Source organism: Myxine glutinosa, chromosome 1 (genome assembly GCF_964187855.1).
Source record: "Myxine glutinosa chromosome 1, kmMyxGlut1.1, whole genome shotgun sequence".
Lineage (NCBI taxonomy): Eukaryota > Metazoa > Chordata > Myxini > Myxiniformes > Myxinidae > Myxine > Myxine glutinosa.
Genome location: NC_136261.1, coordinates 90926593 through 90946637, shown reverse-complemented (window position 1 = coordinate 90946637; position 20045 = coordinate 90926593). Strand labels below are relative to the sequence as shown.

The following is a 20045-nucleotide window of genomic DNA, read 5'->3' as shown; positions in this document are numbered from 1 at the left end:
ATTTTTGGCCACGACTATATATATATATATATATATATATATATGTGTGTGTGTGTGTGTGTGTGTGTGTGTGTAATTATGGGGGGAGGCCCCTTACTGCAGTATGTCGATGGACAGATAGTTGCATGCCTTACCTCCCAGCAGAGGACGCAAAAGCCATACCAAGCAAGGCGGAGCGCATTGCGATCCAGCGGTCCCTTAATGAATGGCAAGCAGCCCTGAAAGGAAAGAAACAAGGCAGATGTGCCTCATGAGCCTGTCTTTGGTGAAATAACTTTGCATTGGTTGTGCTTGTTTTCTGCACCTTCAACAACTTGAAGGATTAAAGAGCTGTGTCGTACACATGCACTATACAGTATAACGCATGTAAACGGCACCAAATTTAAAGGGGTAAAGTATGGTATGCTCCAAACTTGGCAAGCCCCCTGTGCTTGAAGAGCAACCTCCCGTTGTCCTGAGCGCACATATAATATCTTGCAGTCGGGAAAGCACATGCCTGAGCAGCCGAACATTCAAATACCATGTACGGTTTATCAGCTGCCTTTATTTCCTTCATAATGAGGTTACTTTCATACTGAAGTATCCATTATCATGTGTTGGTCCAGTTTATCTGCGACATCAAATCGGGTAACCTCAAACAAATTGCAAAATAAATGATTTGACTGGTTTTACAATCACTAATGAATGATGCATAATATATCAAAAGTCTAGAAACATCATCAAGCAGATAATCTCAGGTAATCTCAAAAGAATTTGGGACCATTTATGTATCCTCAAGAATGTCACCTTGAAGCATGGAAGATGCATTAGAACAGCTGACACTACAACAGTCTCCACATCCAACTGAACACTGGAAGCCATGTTTCTTGCAGTTGCAAGGTTTGGTGTCGGTGTGTTTTAAAATGACAGTCTGATAACCTTGAGTAAGATCTCGGGGGCTGGAGGCAAGTGAATGTGGATAGGACGAAGCTTCTTGTCTTCAATCTCATTCTTCCCTCCAGGTATTCATGGCAGCTGTTTACCCATCATCTCAGATCGTCCCCAATCCAAAACCATTATCTTTTCTACCCTCGTTAACCCTCCATGCTTACCCCAATCTCTCCTTACAAATTTCCAGTTTTCCCTCCTGAGAAATTCCGTCTGTAGCCATATTGTCCACCATATGCATCCTCTCCTGTCTCCCATTCCTTCCCACAACCATTGTTTGTTTACGTCTCCCTGTATCTTGGCCTTCAACTCTGCTGTTGGTATTACCATCTGTCTCTACTGTTCCTTTTGTCTTGTTGCGTCCTGATCCATTCAGTGTACTATTACTGTTCGAGTATTCAAATAAGGATATGGGTAGGGTAGGGTAGGGTCAAATCTCTATCTCGTAATGGACTCAAAAGCTATAAATGTGGTGATGTACGAGCCTAATCTCCCCAGGAACGGAAAGGTTACACGTTTCCAGTTCCATCTGTGTTGCCAATGTTTGTTCGTTGCCCACGCGTTGCCCATGCATCTCACCGGAACACGGTGAAGAGCTTTCCCAAAACAACGCCTCATCCAAATGTTATTGCCGTTTCATCAATGTCGACGCATTGGGCAAAACTCCTTGCTCTAAGTACTACTGAGCATACTCGGCGCACATATCCAGTACATGGGGAGAGTGTCGGACATCAGGCACATCCTTTACCAGTTTGTCATGAGCATGCCATCAAGGGTTCCAGCAATGGTGTTGGTAGACAGTTGGTTTGTTGGGCAGAGCATCTTTTTAAGCGTCAGCAGAGGGTTTATATCAAGTGTTCGCCATAGCACATGCGTGTCACATCTCTTGATCAACTTTGATTTTGATTTGATCAAAAAAGCTTCAATTAGCCTCTCCCTATCTATGTTAGTCTCCCTATCCTCTCCCTATCTATGTTGGCCTTCAACTCTGCTGTTGGTATTACCCCCTGTCTCTACTGTTCCTTTTGTCTTGTTGCGTCCTGATCCATTCAGTGTACTATTACTGTACACTGAATGTACGCCCATCCTTTTTTATTCAAAATTGGCTTGAAAGAGAAGTGAACATTTTCAGAATCATTGGAATCTCCCGCGATGAAGCTATCTCCGAGGGCCTTTCACTCACTCACCGCAGGCAGGTTGGTGGTCTTTCTGTCTTCTACCGACTCCTCTCCGGCCTTGCTCCCCCAGCTCTCACTGGGCTCTGTTCCCCAAATATTCCTGCAGGTCGCACAAGATCTGCCTGCAACCCTCTTATGGTTAAACTGCCAAAATCAAGACTCTCTGCTCTCCTTCATTCCTCTTTTCTCCTGCCTCTGGAACAAACTCTCTCACTCTCTTCAATCCCACTCCTCCCTCCAGGTCTTTAAAACAGCTGTTCACCACCATCTCTTGTCTTCCCCCATCCAAAACCTTGATCTTTTCTACCCCCGTTAATTTCACCCCAGATCCACTTATTTTGAAATACCGACATCTGTCCTGGAAGTTCTAGCAGTGTCCAAGTGTTTTATACCTCAACCCCCACCTTCCCATGCCTCCTCTCCCCAAGCCCTCTCCCTCACACAGATCTTCCGATGTCCCTGTTCTCTGCTGTTGCACTTGTGTGCTCCCCTCTCTCCCCATCTTGTCTTCCGCTCCCTTTATTGTATGTTTTGTGTGTCCGTTTGTTTTTTTTGTGATGTTAGCTCTTACACGAGCCTCGATCTTGTATACAAAAAAAAAAAGTGTACCTTTACCAAGAACGATTCTATAAATGAACTATCGATGGAAGAGGCATCTGTGCTTGTATAAGCAAATTAGAATTTAAATTGTAAAACACATACCAGAGAATCGAATGCATAAATGTGACAAATGTACGCCCATTGATGAAATGTAATTCTTGATCAATCTCTTTCTACTGGTTGTGCCTAACCTGAATGAACTTTTACTAACTATTTATATTGGAATATTGATAGCTATTTTGCAGCTGAATGAGGTTAAAAGTCTCATGAATACTCAACTTAAACCTACTGCATATTATAAGGTCAATTTCATTTTTAATATATCTTTGTGGTAGATTGTATTTTTGTGCTTCCCAAAAATATGTCCTTCATGGGATACTGGACAAGTCTGATACTCGTGAGAACTTTCTTTGTTCTACATTTGAAAGCACAGATGTACTATTGGAAAATGTCTTCAATGGGAAGTGACATTTGGGTAAAACTCACAAAAACTCTGAGCTTTCTTTCGATGTAGATAAGCAATGAGTTATGCAGTTGCTAATTACTTGATGGTTCCATCTGTATCGCTCGTCTTATTAATGAAACAGAGGCCGTGAGGGTAAAATAAAAGTAATTTTTAGGTCATCTCATGTCGATTCTTGAAGAGATTAACTTGTAAAATGGGTCGTGATGTCCGTCCATCCATTAGCTTATTGCTATTTTTGCTACTCCTGCCTCATCACCCGACTGATTGTTCTGCAACTTGTCATATGAATACAAGACAGTGTCACGCACAATCGCTCAGGCTTCGATTTTTCCATTTCGGTCATGGGTGCTCTCAGTGAAACTTCAGATCCCTACTCATCCCTTATTTACCATCCCATTACTCTGAAACCCGATACAGCCCTTCTACTTGATGGTCTGTAGGATCACTCATCCTTAGATTTTTCGATTTCAGCTCATGGGGGCTTCTAGGGGATCAGGAGGGCTCCCAGGGGAGGTCCCCCAAATCAGCAGATGTCTGAACGACAACCTCAAGAGATGACCATCAGCCCACCCCAGGCTATTTTGCAATATGGCCAGAGTAACAGCACTGCAAAGACCTCCTGCCAAAAATTAGTTGCATGTTGATGCAATGTCAGCAAATAACAATCTAGTAGTGTGTGATGGGATTTCAACGACATTGCGAATAACAATCAACGACATTGAGAATGAAGTCTACATGCGACAAATCAGAGATGAGAAAATGTACCATTGATGTAGCCAGACAATAGCGTCAAACAAAGAGGAGGGAGAGTGAAACATTAGTTATATGTTAAGTGTCCTGTGTTTGATTATATCGTGTGTGTCAGACTGTGACATAGGACAATGTTTACTTGGCTTGTCACGGAAGCCTGTTCTCCTAGTATGCAGGCTTCTTTTGAACCAGGAATGTTTCCTTCCACGTCCTCGTTGCAGCATTGGCGAGGCCATGGGAAATTTTCCATAGCATGGCCCTCGTCTCGATATTTTGATGTGTACGATATCCAGTCTTCTGGTCCATTAACACCACAGCATGAGTGCTAAAAATAAGAAATGAGGGCAGATTGATGTTGTGTTCAGCAAACGAAAAGACAAAAGTCTATTAAATGAGTTATTTATGAGGAGTGGTGATCTAGAATCCTGACTTTCTGCATTATGGTGTTCCAGGAAGACGTGAAGTCCTTGTCTGCTTTTACACCCTGGTACTTGTCCAGCATGTGTTTCAAAAAGAACTCCGGACCAAGCTGAGGGTGGGTAACATGAGGCAGGAGAAGGGGAGTATGCTTGAGCAGGTGAGATTTAAAAATGTAAAAATCAGGGCACTACCTTTAACCAGAACCCAAGTGATATCATAGTGTCCTGGTCACACGGCTTTGCAAAAAAATGGTACATATCCAAGTATCAATAAATGTTTCAGCAGACAATTATGACGAGATAAACATGGCACGTCTTACATAATCCCTTTGTGTGGCCGCCAATATGCAGGAAGTCATCTCAAAGATGAACACCACAATAGCACAGATGATGTACTGGAGGAAGAGGGAAAAATGGGATAATTAATGGGAGGCGAAAGTTGTGGATTTCTTTGGCTTTGGAGAGGATGTACAAAAATTAAACAAGAAAGTCTCGGGCGGATGGAGAAAGGTGTCCACACAATTTATGGAAGGCATGAAGAATAATAATGAAGTGCAACAGGGTCCAAGAGAATCTTTTTCAAACATTACGTACGATGAAAAGCAAGATGCGCGAGTAGTTGAAGGCAGCCACCATTCCAAGAATGCCAAGAAACAGGAAGGCCAGACCTGTAAATACAGCAATCCAGCCCGCAGCAAAGATGGAAGCACTGCCAGTGTGGTCAGTGTGAGTGTTGTCCAGGATTGGACGAATTCCCCATGGATCAGAGACCACGTAAACTCCCAGGGCGAAGAGAACCACGCCCATACACTGCGGGGTAAAGGGGTGTTTCTTATGTTTCTACATGAAAATGAATGGATGTGATAGAATGGGATTCAACAATCCATTGCAAATAAGAACAAAGAAACAAGAGATTTTTTTTCATCCATACTTGGGGAAATGGTGGTAGGAAAGAATGGTGAAAATTTCACGCCCGTCAAATATTGGCACCTTCCTCAGATTTCCCAATTCCTGCTATTCCAAACTGCTTTCCTTTTTCTTCCCACTTCTTCTCTTTGCTCATTGGATAAGCAAACCCACATGTGTTACACCTAATGTGTATATAACCCAACCACAGATCATTAGACACACAAGTTAGCTGCCATTGCAAAACAAACATTGATGGGCAGCCATTTAAATCTTATAAGGCCTCCCATACCTGAATCACATCCTGGACCATTACTTTAAATTTTCCAATTTTTGATACATTTGAGGTGGCATTCTACACCCTCATGTAGTGTGCCACTTCATTCTTTCAGATTTTGGCCTCATTGTTGAGCTCGTAATTAGTGTTCCAAAAGATCGCAGACTGCGCCGTCAAATTTGATCATTGTGTTCCTCTACTTGTTGCTACACAAAATCCGTTTCCACATTTGGAGGCCCAAGGATACCGGCGTTCATTGCACCACGTCATGGAATGGTGTTTATTGACCTCACCGATGAAAGGCTTGTTCATGGCTGGATGTACTGTAATTACGAAGTTGTCGGTTGACAACTGTCATCTCCAACAACTCCCGCAAACTCTTTCATCATCAGAGACATTTTATGTGATGAAAGAGTCACATCTATTCTGTCTGCAGAAACTTTCTTCCCTCTTGAGGGGATCTCCGATGGTCTGCCAGATGAATGGATGATCATGGCGGGTGCTGCCTGGAGTCGTCCACTTCATGATGAGGTTTGCTGGAGTAGATTTGTGGATGGCTGGGATGATTGAAATACTATTGATGAAGACCTCCACTCTCTAACAGTCGATTAAAATTAATTCGTGCAAATGTCAAGTCCTTCTTCTAGGTCCTTCTAGGTCTACTGGTGGGCCACAGCACGTTTTCCATGTGGGCCACGGAGACTGTCCAATATTTGCCCAAATAAAATAATCTTTTCACGCACAAAGCCTAAAACAAGAGTTCAATTATGTGTGTGTTGGTGGTGGCCAATGGTAGCCACCCACTATTCCCTGCATATATTTTTAGTCTTGTTTTTTTTATATTTTTCCTTTTTTTTGCAGCTGAAGACAAAGTTGGTGCAGCTGAAGACAAAGGCTCGGAACCACTTTGAATGTGAGGCAGATCTTAGATGTGCGCTTTCTGCAACAGAACATAGGATTTGGAAACTGGTGCAGAACATTCAGGAGAACATCTCTCATTAAAGTAGCTTTAGGTTAAACTGGTTTGAGTTTTCAAATATTTTTTATTTTCCTGGTTATTATTGCAATGTGTTAATAGAGTTTCATTTCTTAATTTAAAATAAATATTTGTTTTTTTATGGAAAAGCCTTGAAGTCTGAAGTGTTCATTTGCCTTTTCAATTGATTTTCTTGATGTTCTGTTCTAAAAATTTCTGGCAAGACCCTTTGTCACAAATAAATTTGCTTTACTTTACTCGCATTAATTCATTTCACAAAGAAATTGCTCAAATGAAAAATATTGTTCCATTAAATACTCTAAAAGTCTAAATTTAATTAAGTTGTGGCTCTTATTGACATTTCTTTGGTTTCAAAAAATTGCTATGATCCCCACTGGGCCATGACATGTCAGGTCAAAAGCCAGTTGGACCACATAGCAAAAAAAGTTGGGAAACATTGTTCTTGGACATGATGCAATGAAACGGAGCAATGCGGCTGTTTCCTGACATCATTGATTTTCACAATTAGGCAATTCCGAATTCCTGACACTCCCATCATTCTGCATTTTGCAACATTTGATTTTCACGATTATGCAATTCAGAAATGCGATTACAATTCACGACTAGAAAGACGACTCCTGTGACTTGTGGTAAGATCATGTAGATTGCAATTTTCTTGATGTCAGGAAGAGCATGAAATGTTTCATGTGTGGCGCAGTGATGTCATTGATATAATAATACGACAACAACGTAAATGGTGTGTCAGGTGTGTTTGTATCTCTCACAGCCAATGCAAAGTTGCCGAAGACAAGGAAACGCTGTATGCACGAAGTGATGGGGCCTTGAGCCATCCTGAATAGTGCTCCTCTTCACGACCACGAGCAACTGGAAAAGAGGAATGAAAATATTCAGGTAAATGGTGGTTGGCAAGTGGGACAAAAGGGGAAAACTAGAACAGCACTCGGTAGAACCTACAGGAAGAAGAACCACCTTTAGAGGCCATTTTTCCCCGCAGAGCAGGGGTTGGCCTTTTTCGGGCACCATGGTCCCCTTTTTTAAACAATATTTTGTGGCCGGATGCCCTTCCTGCCGCCAATCCTGTTAGTCGCCTCTTGCGACACAGGGAATTACCAGTGAGCTGGTACTCAATTTGCTGACTTCAGGAGGATGACAGGCTGAGTCAACCCTCCCTGTCGTTATTTCAGCGATCGACCGGGATTCGAACCCAGGATCCTAAGGTCCCAAGCCGGCACCCTAACCGCTAAGCCAACACCAGGTGATAGAACCTATAGATAAGCCTATATAGTAGAACACCAGGCTGAACAGTTTATGTTTTGTATCCCACTGATCTTGTTACTTAACCAACTCGTCCACAACTTTTTGAGATATTGTGCTGTATGTCGTTTTTGGTCCCATCTCTCAATGGTGAAGAATCAGTTGAAAATTTTAAAAACTCTAGGATCCAGATCTGCATCTTCACCATAATCGTTCAACAACAGCACCCAAACTGTCCACCAAGTTTCGGCTGAATCCGTCCACACCTTTTTGAGATATCCTGGTCACAAACGGCCAAACAAACAGGTAGGGGTGAAAACAACCTCCACCCACCTTCGGTGGCCGGAGGTAAAAATTGGTCTTGATTACACAAAAAAAAAATTCCCCATGATTTTGCCTGTGACTCTTTTCGAGTAAAACCACATTCCTTCAATGTGACAAACTCATCCTCATACATGATATAGTAGTCATCTGCCAACAGTACTCAAGGATATGCCACAAAATAGCTTACGATAGAGTGTGCATGCCTTTAAGCCGTCCTGCTATCCCATGAGTCACGAATAACCAACCATTAAAATTAAGTCTCCAGTATTGAAAAACACAATACAGTAACAACTAGAGAGTTCGTTGAGCACCTGACGCCACACAGTCTTGAGCAACAGGACACGGGAAGAATCGTTTAAACTCTTGCTTTGTGTTTCCGAGCACAATCTATGTTCGTTTTGTTCATGAACCTTGTATAACAGGTGTGATGGTAACCACACAGCGCTGTGGGCCACCATATTTGTCAGAATGCAGAAGTGCAGCTATTCTGCCCTCAGGGCATGAATACTTTGTCCAAGTACTGCGAAACGGAAGGTTCTTGAGTGCCAAAAAGGCGATTTGTGTTGTGCAGTATTCAACTACAGGGTGTTTCAAAAAGATTGATACAACTTTGACTTCCTGCCATTTCTTTGTTTTTTGCCCCATACTGTTTTCCTTTTCAGGGTTTGGTGGTGTTATCGTGGTATTTGTTCCCTGGGATTTCTACCTCCGTAGCTCAACTAAGCATTGACAGTAGAGCAGAAGACAAAAGTGGTGTCTCTGTGGTATGAGACTAAATCAACAACCACAACAACATTTTCTGGGGGGCAGAACCACCTGAGGAGATCACTGAGTGGTACCTGAAAGGGCTTCATGTCACATGCTTCTGCACCTTCAATGCCAGGTGGGGAATGCTAGGGACTTGCGGGTTTAAGAATGACAACAGCAGGATGGTGACGATCAATGGTGAGCGCTACCAGGCCGTGCTCCAGAAGTTCCATAATGATCTAGCCCAAAAGGTCACCCCAAACCAGTTCAGCATGACCTGGTTTATGCAGGATGGTGCACCCCCCGCATGCATCTGGTGACACCAACACTTTCCTGCAGCAGCTCTTCAGAAACCGCCTGTCTACATCAACCGCCCTGACACACTGGATGACCTGAAGCAGGAGGTGTCAGACTACCTCCAGGCAGTGCCACATGAGACCTTCAGGAAAGGTGGACAGACCTTTGGAGTCAGGATCAATGCCTGTCTAAACTGCGGAGGGGTACACATCGAGAACGTCAATTACAAGGATTTTGTGTAAATGCCGATTTCAGACCTTGGGCTCTCACTAACTCTAGCAGTGACGTCCTGCAATAGCAATCAGTGATTTAAAATACCAAGTCATAAGCTTTCAAGAAATGTTTGGTTTACGTTCCTGAGGTTTCGGTTTCTTTTAAAATAAACGTTTAAAGTTGTATCACTCTTTTTGAAACACCCTGTGTATAATTCACTTGAAATAAAATATAAACATTTTATAGGTTGTCGAAACATTTTTTGGAAGTATACCGCCATTGTTGCAGCGTCTCTTACACCACCTCATTTACCATGTTACACTCGGTCTTCTGCTTGTTGTTTGTGTCCCTTATGATGTCATTAAAAACAGTAGGTTTCGTGTTTGTAATGATTTTCAATTTTGTTTGACAGACAGACAGACAGAGTAAAAATATTATCTTGCTTCTCTCTGCACATGAGTGATCAGGATGAATTCAGAGTCAATGTACTGTAAACTACAGGTTCATTTTCCGATTTGTTTAAAATATATAACATCCAATTGAAATCAAGTTGTTCCTCAATCATAAACTGACGTTTGTGGAAACACAGACAGAAGTGAACCAATTGCTTAACCCAACTTTTCGCTTCGTTTACGTGGGGTAAATGTATCGGGTCACCAGACTCCAGTTAAAAAAGCAAAACTTTAAAACTGCACCATCAATAATCAACAAGTAGCATCTTTGCTCTTTACGAAAAAAATTCTAACCATGGATATCCAACCATCAAAACGTACAATATTGGTGTACAGAGTGAACGACACCGAGCCACCAACATGACAATAAAGCTAACGTCTGACCACTGTTACGTGCTCCTCCCCAAGCACCGGTCACGGTGTACCTCTGAGCCCCGAGAGGAGTCACGGCAGAAAAATGTGTTATCAAACCAGACCCGTATGTTATCTACCAGACCCGTATGTCAAAGATCAATGGTGAAGCCACACCAATTGTTACCAACAAACAAATATTGTATAAAGATCACACAAGAATAACAGTACAACAACAATAGTAATCAATTGTACAACCAATATATATTTCCTATGATGGTACCATCAGGTTCGTACAATATAACTCACTGTGCTCCAAGTGAGCGAAAAGAAGAACATTCCCCAATGTCTCTATTCCGGCATAAAGCCCAAGTCGATCCGCTCCAGCGATCGTCAGAACGATGTCCAATCGAGACCAGAATCCCGTTCGGATGACTGTCACAGTCACGTGGCCAAAGCTGCGCAAAGGTGCCCTCAAGGCGACGGGGAAATCCAAAGGCGCCCTCCAGGCGACTGGGAAATCACACCCTCGGGTATGGACGTTTCACGGCTCCAAATCGGCGAACTGCAGATTTACCTTCAGAATCCACGTTACACACACACACACCAGATAATCGTCTGGATGCGGTGAAAATAGTTGAAGCGAAGCGAAAAATCTTGCGCGATGCGCAAAGCACGCAGGTCAAAATGGCCGATGGCCCATTCTCGAGGCGTAACGGCCCTTCGATGATTCTCTTCGGAATCAATCGCAAAACCTGACACGCAGGTTGATCTGTCACAGCGATAACAACTCTGTCGCAGGAATCCCATTCCTGGGAAACCCAACGTTCACTCGTGACTATCGTTCGTCAACGTGTGCTCCAGACCTCGAAGCAGCTAGGCTTCTTCCCCGACTTCACTCGCTCCGCCTTCTTTTCCTCCTCCTCCTCTTCGTCGTCGTCCGGTTCCGGTTTCATTTAAAACATTAACTTTTTTTCCTTTTAAAAATAGAAATCTCTATCTCCCTCAAACGACAACAATAATAGTACATGGAAACAAAAATGTTTACAGTGGATGAAAACCACAACAACGGAAGTGACGAATCCTTAACACTTCCAACCCTCAAGAAAGAAAGTTTGAACATAGTGAAAACTTTCTTTGCAGGCAAAAACTCTTTTAACAAACAAAAGTAAAACTCACACCCAAATCATCAATTCCCATGAGCAACGATAATTAATATTTCCCAAAATAAAGCAACAAAACTTCCAAACAACCTACAGAAATTTCCAAAGTTCGTTCACTCTGGACAAAGCATCAGCAACGACATTGTCCCTGCCCTTTACATGCTCAATTTCCAAGTTGAACTCCTGCAAAGCCAAACTCCATCTCATCAACCTCTGGTTTTTATTTTTCATTTTTTGAATGAAGGTTAAGTGATCAGTGAAGACTTTTATAGGAAAGGTAGTAGTTCCCAGATACACCTCATAATGCTGAGGTGCTAGCAGGAGAGCAAGGGTCTCTTTTTCCACAGTGGCATAATTTGCCTGATGTTTGTTAAACTTTCTGGAGTAGTAGCACACCAGGTGATCCACTCCATCCTCATCTTCCTGTAATGGAACTGCCCCAGCCCCCACATCACTTGCATCAATGGCCAACTTGAAAGGTGCTTGAAAATCCGGGGCTGCTAGGACAGGAGAGCTCATTAATATTGTTTTGACATGGGCAAAGGCAGCCTGGCATTTGTCATCCCAAACCAACTTGGTCTCTTTCCTCAGAAAATTCGGTAAAGGGGCTACCACATCAGAAAAATTCCTGCAGAACCGCCGGTACCAACCAGTCATACCCAAGAATCTCATAAGCTCCTTCTTCCCTTTTGGAACTTGGAAGCGATCAATGGCTTCTATCTTGGCTGTCACCGGTTGCACCTGACCCTGACCTACTACATGGCCGAGGAACACCACCTGTGCCTTTACAAACTCACTCTTAGATAAGTTGATGGTCAACCCTGCCTCAGTCAGTTTCTTGAAAAATGCATGAATTTGTTTAATATGATCTTCCATGGTCATGGTGTGGATGATGACATCATCCAGATAAGCCTCCACCCCCTCAAGGTCTGCAATAAGCTTATTAATCAGCCGTTGGAATGTAGCAGGCCCGTTTTTCAATCCAAAGGGAAGAACCTTGTATTGATACAACCCATTTGGTGTGACTAAAGCCGAGATTTCCTTGGCTATATCAGTAAGAGGAATCTGCCAATATCCTTTCAGCAAGTCAAATATAGTTACAAATTTAGCTGGGCCTATTCTATCAATACAGTCATCAATCCTCGGGATGGGATATGAGTCGGTCTTGATCACTGCATTAACCCGTTTTAAATCCGTACAACAGCGAAAACTGCCATCGGGTTTTGGAACCAACACACATGGTGAGATCCATTCACTGCTGCTTGGTTCGATGATGTCATTCTCCAACATATACTGAACCTCCTTCCGAAGATACTCCATCTTCACAGGGTTCATCCGATACGGGTGTTGCTTCACAGGAGTGGCTTCCCCCACCTCAATATCATGATATACCAAGTCAGTACGACCAGGTACATCTGTGAACAAATGTGCAAACTCAAAAATTAGGCTGGATAGTTGTCCTTGTTGTTACCTCGTCAAATGACCTAATTTCTCATCTAAATTGCTCAACACTTCCATGTTCGTCAATCTGGGACAAGCCTGGTCATAAATGTTATCAAACTTCACACCGGCCTCAACCTCTGGATTCTCTTGCACCCCGACTACAGGCACGACAGGTGAGACAGGAACCATTTTTTTCACAGGCTTCCTCTCATAATATTTCTTCAGTCGGTTGACATGACACAGCTGCCGCTTTTTCCGTCGGTCGGGAGTTGTCACCACGTAATCTGTTTCATGAACCCTCCTTTCGATTGCATGGGGACCAAAATATCTAGCCTGTAGTGGCTGACCTGGAACAGGAACAACACTAACACTCAGTCATCAGGACTGAAATCTCTTATCTGAGATTTCTTGTCATGTCTCACCTTCATTTTATCCTGTGTCACTTTCAAGTTTCTTCTCGCAACTTCACAAGCCTTTGCCAATCTGTGCCTAACCGTTGACACATACTCCACCACTGTTGACTGTGACTCCTCCTGTAGCCACTGTTCTTTCACCAATTTCAACGGTCCTCGCACTGCGTGTCCAAACACAAGTTCAAAAGGACTGAATCCCAATGACTCCTGAACAGATTCCCTCGTAGCAAACAACAATAAGGGTATTCCTTCATCCCAATCCTTGTCACATTCAAAACAATACGTTCTGATCATATTCTTCAATGTGTGATGAAACCTTTCCAAGGCCCCTTGGCTCTCGGGATGGTAAGTACTTGATCTTACTTGCTCCACTCCCAACAGGTGTACCACTTGCTGAAAAAGCGTTGACATGAAATTGGAACCCTGATCAGACTAGATGACCACAGGTAGGCCGACCAAAGTGAAAAATTTAATCAAGGCCTTCGCAATAACTGCCGCAGTAATTTTTCTAAGAGGCACTGCCTCTGGGAACCTTGTGGAAGCGCACATGATGGTCAGCAAATACTGATGTCCAGCCTTAGTTTTAGGTAAAGGGCCTACACAGTCAATAATGACATGGCTGAATGGCTCTTCAAAAGCTGGAATGGGTTTTAAAGGTGCGGATGGGACTTTCTGATTAGGTTTCCCCACCAGCTGGCAAGAATGGCAAGATTTGCAGAACTCCGCCACGTCGCAATCCTGGCCAGAAAAAATGTACCAATATTCTGTCACAGGTATTGTTCACTCCAAGGTGCCTGGCCAAAGGTGTCTCATGCGCCAAACTCAATATCTCCTTCTGGTACGGCGGTGGCACCAGAATTTGGTAATGAACTTTCCACTCATCGTTTGCTGGCACCTCCGGTGGTCTCCATTTTCTCATGAGTATTTCCCCTTTCATGAATTAACCAACAGGTATCTTCATAGCCTCTTCCTCTGTAACGGCTTTACCAATTAAACTCTGGATCTCCGAATCTCCGTGTTGTTCTTCAACAAGTCTCTTTCGGACCAGCACCGTTTGCTCAACCTCGTTCCCAGATGTCTCCGACGGACACTCCATTTCCTCTTTGGTTCCAGATGCCACCTTTTCCTTAAGTTCCTTGATGTCACTCCCTTTCCTATTACCTCTTTCAGAATTTTCCTCCAATACCTCTAAGGAACCCAAATCCACATCACCTTCCTTCTCCTTCTCTTCAGAGCACTTCCTTCCCATAGCACGAGTCACTGCACAAGATGGAAAGATACCCGGAATCTCCTGCTCTAGCTATGCGGTGTTATTTTCCATACTGGGCTTTTCAACCAACATTGGGTTACCAGAAACTCGACCACCGGCCAAATCATTCCCGATAATAAAAGAGATTCCCTCGACAGGAAGAGTGGCTTGTAAATCTACGGTGACCGGTCCTGACACCAAATCAGACTTCAAATGGATGACATGAAGTGGAGCTTTAACATAGCCACCAACCCCCTGTAAAAGAACACTAACACCAGTTGCCGTCTTCTCTGACAATGGCAAAATGCCCTCAAGCATCAAAGATTGATGTGCTCCTGCGTCCCTCAATACCCTAACAGGTCTATGGTTCATTAAGTCTCCATCCAGTGACACAAACCCCTCTGAAATAAAAGGTTTGTAACCCTCTTGAACAAGGTCGTTCTGTGATGCCGTAACTTTGGCACGGGAACCTTCACAAGGCACTGTCCTCCAAGGACGATTTCTCGCATTGGCCAACGCATTCGGAGTTGCACTAGTCTGACTCCGCTCCTGATTTTTCCTTTTCAGGGCATAACATTGGGACATCAAATGCCCAGGTTTCTTGCAAAAAGCGCAAGTTGGCCCGGAGGAAAAACTCGTGGTCTGCCTCGGGCACCCCGGAAGACAAGTCTGTCTTGGAACTGTAGTCTTCTGATCCCTAAAAGTCGCGGTATCAGATTTGCCCCATAGTCATCTCTAGGCCGCCTCCATGAATATTTGTTCTTCGCACCTGATTTACCATAACTCCCCTGGCTAACTCTAGGCGGGAAGTTAGGTTTGTGGAACCCCATCCTGTGTGGCAAGGCATAGTCATCTGCCATGGTTGCTGCCTCATACAACTCTGGTACTTTCTTTTCATCCAGATGTACTTTAATGTCCACATGGACACACTGTTTGAATTCCTCCACCAAGATCAATTGGCGCAACAGGTTGCCCAATCCCCTTCGAGTCACACCACCGATCAAACATGGTTTCCTTCATTCTGGCAAACTCCACATGGGTCTCACTCTCCCTCTTCCTGGCATTCCTGAATTTTTGCCGGTAAGCTTCAGGGACCAATTCATAGGCTTTGAGAATGGTTTTCTTCACTAACTCATAATCTGCACATTGGTCAATCGGTAAAGCCGAAAATATATCTTGAGCTTTACCCACCAGAACACTTTGCACTCACATAGTCCAGGACCCCACAGGCCATTTTAGCATTTGAGCCACTTTCTCAAAGTGTAAAAAAAAAAACTTGGCTACCTCCTTCTCATTGAAGGGTGGAACCAGCCTCACATGCCGACCAACATCCCAAGTGTTCTGAATAGTTGTCGAACTAGCCGGCATGGATACTACTTCTCTCCATTCTCCCATTAATTCCAACTCCTTGAGTTTAGGTTCCTTCTGATACTCCATGTCACGTTCCTTTAACTCCCTTTCGGCTCTCCTTTCCTCTGCTCTTTCCTCTGCTCTTCTTTCTTCTTCAACTCTCCTTTCCTCTGCTCTTCTCCCCTCGAGTTCTCATTCCTGTTCTACTCTTCTTTCCTCGAGTTCCCTTTCAGCTCTCCTTTCCTCTGCTCTTCTCATCTCGAGTTCTCATTCCTGTTCTACTCTTCTATCCTCGAGTTCCCTTTCAGCTCTCCTTTCCTCTGCTCTTTCCTTCTCTGCTTTCCTTTCCTCTGCTTTTAACCTTTCCTGGCTCTGCAGTTGCATCTCCATTTTCCGGAGCTCCACATTTTCTTTTTTCCTCGGGTAACCAATCCAAGGCTACCTCTTTCCATGTTCCTTGTCCCACCAGAGATTCTACCGCCAATGTCTGCATCTCTGCTTTCTTCATATGAGCTCGGACCTCCAAGTTAAAATGTTTGGCCAATATCAAGAGTTCCGATCTTTTTAATGCTTGGAACTGTGCCTCATTAGGGGACGCCGCAAACTTTTCTGCGTCAAACACCATGGTGACTATCAGTTAACACATGTTAACCTTCACACAAAAATTTCAATTTTTAAATTTTTTTTCAAATTTGGGAATGTTAGAAAAATTCCAAATTTGGGAATTTTGGGAATGTTAGGGAATTCTATCCCAGACGAGTGTTAGGGAATTTAATCCCGAACGAGATTTAGGGAATTTAATCCCGGACGAAATTTAGGGAATGTTGACAGCAAAGACCAGCCCCCAATTTCAATTTGGGCCAATTTTGGACGAGCCCCCAATTTCTGTTACGTGCTCCTCCCCAACCCCCGGTCATGGTGTACCTCCGAGCCCCGAGAGGAGTCACGGCAGAAAAATGTGTTATTCTGTATGTCAAAGATCACTGGTGAAGCCACACCAATTGTTACCAACAAATAAATATTGTATTAAGATCACACAAGAATAACAGTACAACAACAATAGTAATCAAGTGTACAACCAATATATATTTCCTATGATGGTACCATCAGGTTCGTACAATATAACTCACTGTGCTCCAAGTGAGCGAAAAGAAGAACATTCCCCAATGTCTCTATTCCGGCATCAAGCCCAAGTCGATCCGCTCCAGCGATCGTCAGAACGATGTCCAATCGAGACCAGAATCCCATTCGGATGACAGTCACAGTCACGCGGCCAAAGCTGCGCAAAGGTGCCCTCAAGGCGACTGGGAAATCCAAAGGCGCCCTCCAGGCGACTGGGAAATCACACCCTCGGGTGTGGACGTTTCACGGCTCCAAATCGGCAAACCGCAGATTTACCTTCAGAATCCACGTTACACACACACACACACCAGATAATCGTCTGGATGCAGTGAAATGGTTGAAGCGAAGCGAAAAACCTTGCGCAATACGCAAAGCGCGTGAGTCAAAATGGCCGACGGCCCGCTCTCGAGGCGTAACGGCCCTTTGATGATTCTCTTCGGAGTCAATCGCAAAACCTGACACGCAGGTTGATCTGTCACAGCGATAACAACTCTGTCGCAGGAATCCCTTTCCTGGGAAACCCAACGTTCACTTGTGACTATCGTTCGTCAACGTGTGCTCCAGACCTCGAAGCAGCTAGGCTTCTTCCCCGACTTCACTTGCTCCGCCTTCTTTTCCTCCTCCTCTTCGTTGTCATCCGGTTCCGGTTTCATTTAAAACATTAACTTTTTTTCCTTTTAAAAAGAGAAATGTCTATCTCCCTTAAACGACAACAATAATAGTACATGGAATCAAAAATGTTGACAGTGGATGAAAACCACAACAACGGAAGTGACGAATCCGTAACACCACAAACAACAAAACCCCAGAAACTGAAACTCAGCCGAGAATACCAGCAATAAAAAACACCATATGGATGTGCAAAACGTTCCCGGTGTTCGAACGGGTCGCTTTCCGTTTCCAGCAGTAGTTGTCAGAGTAGTTGTCAGACAATTCAGGAGCTCGCATATATAGAGCTGAAGGCCGCTTTGAAGGAATATTGCAATCCGTCTCCTTCAGTCACCCTGTCGGTTCAATTCCTACATGTGCAGACAGCAGCGAGGTAACACCTCAAGTAACTCTTACATCTATGTGAGTTTGGGGACACGATTGACGACATGCTCCGTGATTTGCTGGTGGTTTGCATGTCCGATGACCGCACTCGCAGACGCCCACTTGCTGAGAGAAGACTGGCATTCCAAAATGCCAGAGACACCGCCATTTCCATGGAAAGTGCTGAACGCAACGCTTCAAGCATCGGTGCTAGGTTCGTCTGTTAACGTCCCTGCTGTGATGAGCCAAAGTGTTGGAACAAGTCTCCTCGTCATAAGCTAGTGCAGTCTCAACGCTGATTAACATCAGCACATTAAAAAGGGTTATTAACATCAGCACATTGAAAAGGGTTATTAACATCAGCACATTGAAAAGGGTTATTAACATCAGCACATTGAAAAGGGTTATTAACATCAGCACATTGAAAAGGGTTATTAACAGCAGCACATTGAAAAGGGTTATTAACATCAGCACATTGAAAATGGTTATTAACATCAGCACATTGAAAAGGGTTATTAACATCAGCCCATTGAAATGGTTACTAACATCAGCACATTGAAAAGGGTTATTAACATCAGCACATTGAAAAGGGTTATTAACATCAGCACATTGAAAAGGGTTATTAACATCAGCACATTGAAAAGGGTTATTAACATCAGCACATTGAAAAGGGTTATTAACATCAGCACACTGAAAGTGGTTATTAACATCAGCACATTGAAAAGGGTTATTAACATCAGCACACTGAAAGTGGTTATTAACATCAGCAAATTGAAAAGTGTTATTAACATCAGCACATTGAAAAGGGTTATTAACATCAGCACATTGAAAAGGGTTATTAACATCAGCACACTGAAAGTGGTTATTAACATCAGCAAATTGAAAAGCGTTATTAACATCAGCACATTGAAAAGGGTTATTAACATCAGCACATTGAAAAGCGTTATTAACATCAGCACATTGAAAAGGGTTATTAACATCAGCACACTGAAAGTGGTTATTAACATCAGCAAATTGAAAACGATAATTGGAAAGTAAAGTAATCACTCAAACCACACATACCTCAACTCAATGAACTCTGCACCTGCTCTCAGATCACTGCCTCACCTCTGTCTGTATACTTTCCCAAATGAACTTTCTGGGCATTGCCTGTACAGGTGTGTTTCACGTCACATGTAATGTATTGCGATTGGTTTGACTCATAAGGATGAAGGGAAGAAACCTGTTAAACAGGTTTGTTGCTGTTTAAAACAATCTTATTCTATATCTACTTGCCTTCTTTTCTCTGTATGTTCGATATATGTATGTATGTATGTATATATATATATATATATATATATATATATATATATATATATATATATATATATACTATATATATATATATATAATTATTATATATATATATATATATATATATATATATATATATATATATATATATATATATATATATATATATTAGGGTGGTCCTCAAATGTACACCAAAAAATAAAATTGGACTTTTTTCAGGTGCTTGTTGCTAAAATTGTTCCTTTTTGTGAAAAACTGAAATGTGCCAAAGATGGTTTCTATACGACTTTATTTACTACTGTCACACATGGGTTGAAAATTACAATGTTTCAGTATCGACACACAAAATTGTTTTTAATAAACTAACACTCAGATGTAATCCCAAATCAGTAAGAATGTATGACAATCATCATAAACACACAGAGGAAGAGTCCTCCAGACCATTGATTCCTCATTAATAAGTTCTGTGGTAAATTATTTCCTCCTTATCTTCTTTGAGTCAGGGAACTGATGGCGATGCCACTCAACAACTTGCAACAGGTACTGGCGCTGCTGTTCATCCTTTGTCAAGACTTGATTGTAGTCCTGTATTAATGCTACACCACGTTCTGCAAAGTCGTTGACAGTGGCAATACTGCGCAAGACTTGCTGTGATGACTGAAATGATGGGTCATCGGCCCACTCACCAGGGTCCTTTTCTAGGAAGTCTGTATTGACTTTGAATGCAGTAAAAATTCGCAATGAGGCAGAAGTAACAAAATCTGCAACAGTCTTGGCAGCGATGGCTTATTTTGCTGTAAGATCCACATGTACCCGTGGTTG

The 20045-nt window shown here is 43.0% G+C and overlaps 1 protein-coding gene across 2 annotated transcripts in view; it reads right to left on the bottom strand.

The window, feature by feature from the left end:
- Positions 1-19070, bottom strand: part of LOC137426132 (uroplakin-1b) — a 42915-nt gene extending 23845 nt beyond the window's left edge. The window contains exons 1-7 of one of the 2 annotated variants that reach the window (XM_068114828.2): positions 18993-19070; positions 7285-7384; positions 4935-5150; positions 4661-4735; positions 4352-4450; positions 4061-4246; positions 135-218 (exon numbers count right to left, since the gene is read on the bottom strand). In XM_068114828.2, the coding sequence (XP_067970929.2) occupies positions 135-218; positions 4061-4246; positions 4352-4450; positions 4661-4735; positions 4935-5150; positions 7285-7350 (726 nt within the window). In that variant the 5' untranslated portion in view covers positions 7351-7384; positions 18993-19070. Of the gene's footprint in view, positions 1-134; positions 219-4060; positions 4247-4351; positions 4451-4660; positions 4736-4934; positions 5151-7284; positions 7385-17963; positions 18081-18992 lie in introns of those variants that run through there. The other variant, XM_068114836.2, reaches the window with a different exon arrangement.
- Positions 19071-20045: the final 975 nt, after the last annotated feature.